We start from the raw sequence: 8,139 nt of genomic DNA, 5'->3' as shown, positions 1-8,139 counted from the left end.
TTTGTCTCGTTTGTCTCAATGTGGCCCTGCGATGGACTTGCGACCCGACTTGTACCCCGCCCCTCGCACAGTGATTGCTGGACATGGGCACCGGCGACCCCCGTGACCCAAAATGGAATAAGCGGGTAAAGATAATGGATGGATGGGCTGTCTCTCCTTCCTGTTTTTCGGTTCTCAAAATGGCGAATGCTCTGTGATTTGAGCTCTTTAGCATAATATTTGTCACACGGGCGGCTGTGGCTGAGTGGTTAGAGCAGTCGTCCTCCAATGCGAGAGTTGGGGGTTTAAATCCACCAGCAGTCACATGCCAAACATTGCCTCTGATGTGTGTCCCATCAATGTATGAATGTGATAAAGCACTGGTTAGTCTCTTTAGAATGATTTGTTCAATTAGCTTTGTAGAGATCTAGTAGAGTCCTGTATGAATGGGTAAATGAGGCACAGATTGTGTTGTAAAGTGCTTTGAGTATCTTGAAATAAGATAGAAAGACGCTATATAAGTACAGTCCATTTACCATTTACACAAAGCTTTTAATAAAAAATCAGTAAACAAGTTCTCAGCTTCTTTTTGCAGAGAAAAACAACTTTTTACACGAAGGCACGGGTTTCAACTGTGAATTTTGCAGCTTTGACAAGACTGAGGTTTTTTCCTGAGGTCGGCCTGTTAGCTTAGCTCGTAGCTTAGCTTCTCAGCTTAGCTGCTTTTAACGATCCAAAACCGTGATTTTGGATCGTTAAAATGGATTTAAAAGAGCAAAGAGAAAGGGAGGGGTCAGAGAAGAGCACCGGAGTTGAGCCTTTTGTCATCCAGTGTCTTCAGTAGAAAGAGAGACGTGAAGAAATGATAAAGACGATAAATGAAAATGAGGTCGATAATTTTCATTTATCATGCGATTAACTGATTTATTGTTTATCGTGACAGACCTATTTGTGGTGCCCTTTTTACAGGCTGCAGGATTGTGCACAGGTATCAGAAAACAAACACATGTTTTAACTTTCAGTGAGAGGTGGGGAAAAATGACCAAAACAGCCAAATATGACCAAACAAATTTTAAACCTATTAACAAGCAAGAAGCATTCTGAAAAATATGGATCTTTACATGAATACAATAATAAATGACTATTCCAGATGGTCACCACAGATAATCAACATTAGCCAACACCATTCATCCATTATCTTTAACCTGCTTCTTCCTTTTCGGATCACTGGTGCCCATATCACTGTGCGAGAGGCGGGGGACACCCTGGACAGGTCTCCAGTCCATCACAGGGACACATAGAGACAAACAACCATTCACTCTCTCACTCACACCTAGAGACAATTTAGAGTTACCAATCAACCTAACATGCATGTTTTTGGTCTGTGGGCGGAAACTGGAGTACCTGGAGAAAACTCACACATGCACGGAGAGAACATGCAAACTCCACACAGAAAGGCTCTCGGCTGGGATTTGAGCAAGTGACCTACTCGCTGAGAGGCAACAGCTTTACAAACTGAGCCACCGTGCCACCTAGTAGTCAACTCCAACATGGATATAATAGTCAGTGTTTACAGATATTGGGCTAACATTGCTTGAGTTGTACAAATGTTGAACTTGTTTAATTTCTGTTTAATCACCGAGATGTGTCCGAGTCATGTTTTTGTTTCCTTTTCGATCTTTTTCAGAATCCTGTTTCCACTCAGCCCTCACACACCGTAAGCCGCCGCTCTTTTGTCAGCAGGGATACCTGAACCAGCGAGGCGTCCCACGCAGCAGTCAGCTTCCGGAGCGAGCTCACCGCGCTGGACTGTCGCCAGCTGAGCAGGACGCAGCCGGCGCACCGGCAGCTAACGCAGCATTCCCACACTACCTGGCTCCAGCTGGAGCAGCTGTGTCTTCGGGACTGAAACTTGACTTCTGATTATCTGATTTGTTCGTGTGGTGTCATGCCGTTTATTTTTCTCTCGTGCTACCTCCTTCACAAAAAATATTCCCTCCACAAGACCAAATATTTGAAAGGTATATTGTCCCTCGTATCGGTGACTCTCAGCCAGTGTTTCTATAAAACACAGCAACTTATTCTCACACTCTTCAGCTTTTGTGCAAGTTTACTGCTTGGTTAGCTCAACTAAAGGCTTGTTTTTCTTTATTAATTATTTGTGGTTTTCTGTGAAAAAACTGTCACTTCCCAGAAAAAAAGTCTATAGAACATTTTCTCTTTACTTTTCTATTAATGATTTTCTTGTCCATCAGACCCGTTATAAGACTTGTTTTTGTTAAAACTTGCAGGTTGGAAAATACTACTTATTACTCAAAAAACACTTTTTTTTCCTGAAAGCTTCTATATTATTCTCATATTTATATACGACACTGTTATGAAGAGATATTAAAATGGAGTTGGGTTTACAAAATATGTATTCATTTTTACTTGATTTAAAAAATAAACATATATAAATATGATATTAAAGAAAAATATTTCTTCAAGAAACATACTCTGCCTTTCATTCCAAACCTTTAGAATAAGATTTTTGTAGAGAAATTATGGGAGTTGTACTGGTTTTAGTCAAGCAATGAAAACAACATTATGCATAATATCAAGTGATATTACCAGAAGTAATGCTCAGAAATATGCTGCTAACAAGCTCAGTTACCACCGCATCAAATTTTAGCCCAGTATCTGTAAAATATATTCAGTTATAGCCAATTTTGTGTTGTCTAAGATCAGTCAGCTGTGGTGGTTATCTTTAATTACGTTGATCCAAAATGTATTCAGTTGTAGAGGTACATTTAATGAATATTTCCTAGAAGTTTCATTAAAATCTGTCAAGTGGTTCATACGATATTTTGTTAACAGATGGACAGAAATTACTTCAAATAGGTAATGGCAAATTTTTAAACAAAGATTTCGCACAAGCGGTTGGCACTCAGATTGTATGTTGGGGATCAGTCTCAGCTACTACCACTCCACATTTGAGGTCAGTGTCTTTAAGACTTGACTAGTTGTGTGAACGCTTATGAAGCATTCACTTTATTATGATCCATTTTTCTTCCGTACGATTTTCAGCGTGGTTCTCGTCCTGCATTTTTCAGCTATTTCAACAAATCATAAATCAAAACATTCAGCTTTTTCAGGACATGGCTGCTGTGACTTTTTGGTATTGGTGCAACTTTAGCTGTTTGAAATATTTAGCCTTTTCTGACACTTTTTTTTTTCTCATAGAAAATGAATTGAGTTTATTTTACATCCTTCACATCTTTAGGTCTATTTACAACCTTTTTTCTGTTCCTTTTACATTTTGTTCTGCTTCAGCTTTTTTCACCAGGAGACTTCACCTTAGTTTAAGAGAGTTTTAATACACACCACAGTTAAAGTATTACAAAAACAAAGTACTGAAATGCATTTCAGGAGACAATGGAGGTGTACTTCACCTGAGTAGTGGCTCAGCTCAAGATTGTCTGACGCTACTTCCTGTTTTAGGATAATGTAATCTCTTCAAGAACCCGCCTCCCTACCAGAGGGGGATCTTCTCCTATTGGCTGACCACCTCGTCAATCTAAGGTTACCTTGGCAACCACGCTGTCATATTTCTTATCTTTCAAGGAAAACTAGTTTTAAGTGACTTTTGGAACCAGTCTCGAAAGTTACTTTTCTTTGTTCTCTGTCTACAGAAAAACGATTCGGCTCCTCCTTCCTGCTGATGAAGTATAAGTGAACAGTTTATAACGCACACAAATAGATACGATGTGTATAAGGTAAAAAAAATAATAATAATAAAACTGCAAAAAGTGAACACACACTGTGTATAAAATGTCCAGTGATTAACACACCCAGCCTGTCTATTCATCACTAATTTCAGCCTTTTTTTTAAACCAATTTTCTAATGTTTGTGCTCATTTCTGCTTATTGAAGCCTAATTCAGAAAACACCGTGTTCTTTCTGCTTTCTTCTGGCTTATTCTTCCATTTCAGCATGTTTTGACGAAAAACTGAACTGGAAAAACTGGTCAGTTGTAGATGTACAGTACATTAAACTGTAGGTGGTGCCTCCGAGCCGACTCGCTGTTATTTGTTCATTACTTTCTGCAAGTTTTATTAGACTTTGTCCAGCGGTTCATGGGGCGCTGACAGGCTTGAACAAACGACCAAGCATATATTAATATATTACATTATAACCTGAACCCCTCACTCACTGCTCATTGAATTGAGAAAGCTCCTCGGATGAGGAGCGAAACGTCTTCTGTTACAAATAAACTCCAGTTGTTTTTGTCTTGAACGTTTTTTGAAACAACCAAGCAGCACACAGTTTGTAGTACGCATGCTCAGATATATCTGGACTCTGATTGGTCCACCACAGAGGCGCTTTGATTGGCTGCTTCATTACGTTGATCCTATTGGCCAGTAGCAAACAAACAACGTGAAATCTGATTGGTCCTTAACGATGCGTACTTCTTGTTTGTACAATGGCTGCGCCCTTTACTACTTCCTCACGGTAAAATGTAAATTAATAAAAAAAGGAGACATTTTGCTGTTGTAAAGGCGAATATATCTACTGTAAAAATATTTTAAAATTATCCGCAACTGGAATATTTTTTTACAAGTCGTTTCGTCGAAGCTTCGTGCTGCAATGGCCGAGGATATACACGCTGCAGTGAAAGTTGACTCCTGATTCAGTGTTTCCATGTTGGCTTTGACGAGCTTTGTTTGGAGGACGGTTATGTAAAACTCCTCGTATCTCACAATAAAATATGGAAGTCGTTGTCTCGGATAATGACCGATCCAGCTCCGAGGGGGAGTACGAGCCCAGACTTGAGAGCCGGGAAGCGGCGGACGGTGAAGCGGGGAGGATGATGGACGATGGTCCCGCTGCCGCCGCTGTCGGCTTCGGGATGAGCGGCACCGGGGAAGGCAAGATGGTTCTGGGTCGAGTCAGGCCGAGGGACGAGAAGGAACTCCGGTACCTGCACTTGTTGTGGGAGCCGGGACGAAGTGAGCTCGGCCCGGGCGGTGTGACCAGCAAGCCGGGGAAGATAACGGGGAGTCGGGCCAGGAGACAGCACCGAACCGTCCGGAACCTGGGTCCTATTGGGAAAGATATTTATGGTAAGAAGCAGATTACTTAAAATATAAAGAAGTTTCAACTGTTAGAAAATGTAAACACACAAAATATAAGGTTATAGTTTATTGCTAACATTGTAGAATTGGTAAATATCCTAAATGTAATAAATTATGTCAATGTGTTATTTGTAAAAACAGCAGCATCTTTAGTTTTAACATAAGAATATTTATAAAACAAAGAAACAGAGACAGTACTGGCTGGCGTTTATGTCAAAAGAGGCAAATAAAATAATATTAAAATCACATTAGTTCCTGTTTATAGATATATAATAATAACTGCATTTACATTATTAGCTCGTTCACTGTCATGGTAAAAGTGCTCCTTTGCCTTCAATAAGTTTGTCTTTTATTTCACACCTGTTTGACTATCTTATCTCCACAGCTGCTAAAAGACTGAGGGAAGCAGCCAACAGCAATGACATCGACACAGGTATAAAAAATGGTGTGATGCAGTATGCAAAGGATCTGCAAAGCAGCGGAAGGAATGTATAATCAGGGATGATTTTTTTTTTTGTTTATTTTATTATTTTAGTGCGAAAGCTTCTGCAAGACGACATAGACCCCTGCGCAGCAGATGACAAAGGAAGGACAGCTCTTCATTTCTCCTCCTGCAATGGAAACGATGGCATTGGTAGGTTGGTGATGGTTAGAAACAGCTTCTTTCAGACATGTGTCCTTCAGAGTGGGCCAATTTCACCTCTGATTAAGTGTATTCATTTTTTTTAATAAATGTGCTATGTTTAGCTGTACTTACTGATTTTCATCTGCACTTCTGCGCACGTTCCATACATTCTTTTATCTTTAATCGCTTCTTAATTTTTGGGTCACGGGGGTCACTGGTGTCCATATCCAGCAGTTACTGTGCGAGAGGCGGGGGACACCCTGGACAGGTCTTCAGTCCGTCACAGGGACACATAGAGACAAACAAGACAAACAACCATTCACTCTCTCACTCACACCTAGGGACAATTTAGAGTTACCAATCAGCCTAACATGTTTGTTTTTGGTCTGTGGGAGGAAACTGGAGTACCCGAAGAAAACCCACACATGCACAGAGAAAACATGCAAACTCCACCCAGAAAGGCCTAAAGCCGGGATTTGATTAGTCTATTTTCTCGCTGAGAGGCAACAGTTCCACCAACTGAGCCACCGTGACGCCGGCCGAGGCCTGTCACAATAACGAAGTTTGCTGGGCGATTAATTGTCTCAGAAATTATTGTGATAAACGACAATATTGTTTGAAATTTGACAATAATTAGTAATTATTGTCGAATTTAAGAAGAAATGTTGGCTATTTTTTGTGTAGTACCTTTTTTTTACCACTGGATGGCAGTACAAGACTTTGAACCGGAGGATGGATAGTGAGGGAGAAAGCAGCGTGTCTCTTTAAGAAAAATAGGAGGGAGGCCCCTTGACGTGACATGGGCTGTCTCTTCTTCCTTTTTTCAGTTCTCAAAATGGCGGACGCTCTGTGTGGTTTGAGCTCTTTAGCATAACATTTTTCACACAAAGCTTTCATTAAAAAAAAAAATCAGTAAACAAGTTCTCAGCTTCTTTTTGCAGAGAAAAACAACTTTTTACACGAAGGCACGGGTTTCAACTGTGAATTTTTGGATAAGACGGAGGTTTTTTCCTGAGGGCAGCCTGTTAGCTTAGCTCGTAGTTTAGCTTCTCAGCTTAGCTGCTTTAAACGATCCAAAAACGTGATTTTGGATCGTTAAAATGGATTTTAAAGAGAAAGGGAGGGGTCAGTGAAGAGCACCGGAGTTGAGCCTTTTCTCATCCAGTGTCTTCAATAGAAAGAGAGACACGAAGAAACGATAAAGCCGATAAATGAAAATGAGGTAGATAATTTTCATTTATCATGCGATTAATTGATTTATTGTTTATCGTAACAGGTCTACGCCCGCCTTAGTCCACCTGTTGTATTTTATTGAATTGAACCTTTGTTTTACCAGGAAGGTCCCAGCAAGATAAACCATATCTTTGTCCTGGGAGTTCTGGTTTAGATGGAGACATAAATACGATCAAGAACAATTATGAAAAAGTTTCATTACAAAATATTTTAAAACATCATCATTAAAAGACAAATCAACACATAAATAGAATAAAAATCAAGCACTGGTTAAAACATTAAATCCCAGCCACACTAAATGCTGAATGTCCCTCGAATGCTTCTGGAATGTGTTTGAGTATGAAAGAAGTTCAGCTCCAATGTACTTGGAATGCCGTCTGAATCTTTAAACTGCTGGAATGAGGCACCAAATCAGTTTGAACGTTCTGACTGGACCTTGAATGAGTGGATGTTATTCAGAACACCTCAGAGTGGCATAAAAACACAGCCAGCTGCTGGAACTTTATTCTGCACTGAGGAGTCGTCTTTTTCTCTATTTTTTCACGTGTCCCCTCTGTCCGCCATGCGAAGGTCTCATATTTTCTGGGCCTTCTTCTTCTGCCGTCTGTTATGGGAATAAAGTGATTCCCAAACTAGCAGGTGTAGATTTCATCAGATTTATTACAAAGCTTTGGAGAATATCCAACTCACAGAAGATCAATTCATTTACAAGTACAAACTGATCAGTGTCTGAGATTCTGACCCATTCTGACTTCCCAAACTGAAAAAGTTAGTTTTGTAGAGGGCCTGCCCCTCCCCTTCACCTTGTCCTGGTGTTTTCAGAACCGAACCCAGCAGCTGCACACAGGGGGCCCCTGGAGGTCAACATTTCTCAAGGATTCTTACGGGGAATAATCCCTGTGTCTACCATAACATTCAGAAGCCTCCAACATAATAAAAGATGACCTCTCCACTGTCTTCTACTGATAGTCACATGCTGGTGAAGATTCTCAGTCATCCAGGACATGATGAATTCAAAAAGCGTTCAATACAAAAACAACTGGACTTTATTTGTAACAGAAGACGTTTCGCTCCTCATCCGAGGAGCTTTCTCAATTCAAAGAGCAGAGAGTGAGAGATTCAGGTTATAAGGCTGAGTGAGATAAGACACACACACACACATATATGTAGATTGGCAGTTCACACCTA

General features: G+C 40.4%; 2 protein-coding genes across 2 annotated transcripts in view; both read left to right on the top strand.

The window, feature by feature from the left end:
- The window catches only part of foxred2 (FAD-dependent oxidoreductase domain containing 2), a gene marked incomplete at its 5' end in the record, with an annotated part of 8,828 nt that extends 6,822 nt beyond the window's left edge, over positions 1–2,006 (top strand). The window contains one exon of the mRNA XM_037688477.1: positions 1,667–2,006. Coding sequence (XP_037544405.1) covers positions 1,667–1,902 — 236 coding nt within the window. The remainder of the gene's footprint in view (positions 1–1,666) is intronic.
- Positions 2,007–4,598: 2,592 nt separating this feature from the next.
- LOC119421074 (ankyrin repeat domain-containing protein 54) lies at positions 4,599–7,845 on the top strand. Its single transcript, XM_037688476.1, has 4 exons — positions 4,599–5,081; positions 5,479–5,526; positions 5,629–5,741; positions 7,774–7,845. The coding sequence occupies exons 1-4, from the start codon at positions 4,727–4,729 to the stop codon at positions 7,843–7,845; spliced, it is 588 nt and encodes a 195-aa protein (XP_037544404.1). The 5' UTR covers positions 4,599–4,726.
- The last annotated feature ends 294 nt before the right edge of the window (positions 7,846–8,139 follow it).

Source organism: Nematolebias whitei, chromosome 15 (genome assembly GCF_014905685.2).
Source record: "Nematolebias whitei isolate Nwh7 chromosome 15, NemWhi1, whole genome shotgun sequence".
NCBI lineage: Eukaryota > Metazoa > Chordata > Actinopteri > Cyprinodontiformes > Rivulidae > Nematolebias > Nematolebias whitei.
The sequence above is the reverse complement of the archived record's forward strand: the minus strand, read 5'-3'. Positions and strand labels throughout refer to the sequence as shown.

Coding starts and splice junctions, on each gene's coding strand:
- LOC119421074 (XM_037688476.1), top strand. CDS start 4,727: ATGGAAGTCGTTGTCTCGGATAATGACCGATCCAGCTCCGAGGGGGAG. Junction 5,082..5,478: donor TATTGGGAAAGATATTTATG/GTAAGAAGCAGA, acceptor TTATCTCCACAG/CTGCTAAAAGACTGAGGGAA. Junction 5,527..5,628: donor CAGCAATGACATCGACACAG/GTATAAAAAATG, acceptor TTATTATTTTAG/TGCGAAAGCTTCTGCAAGAC.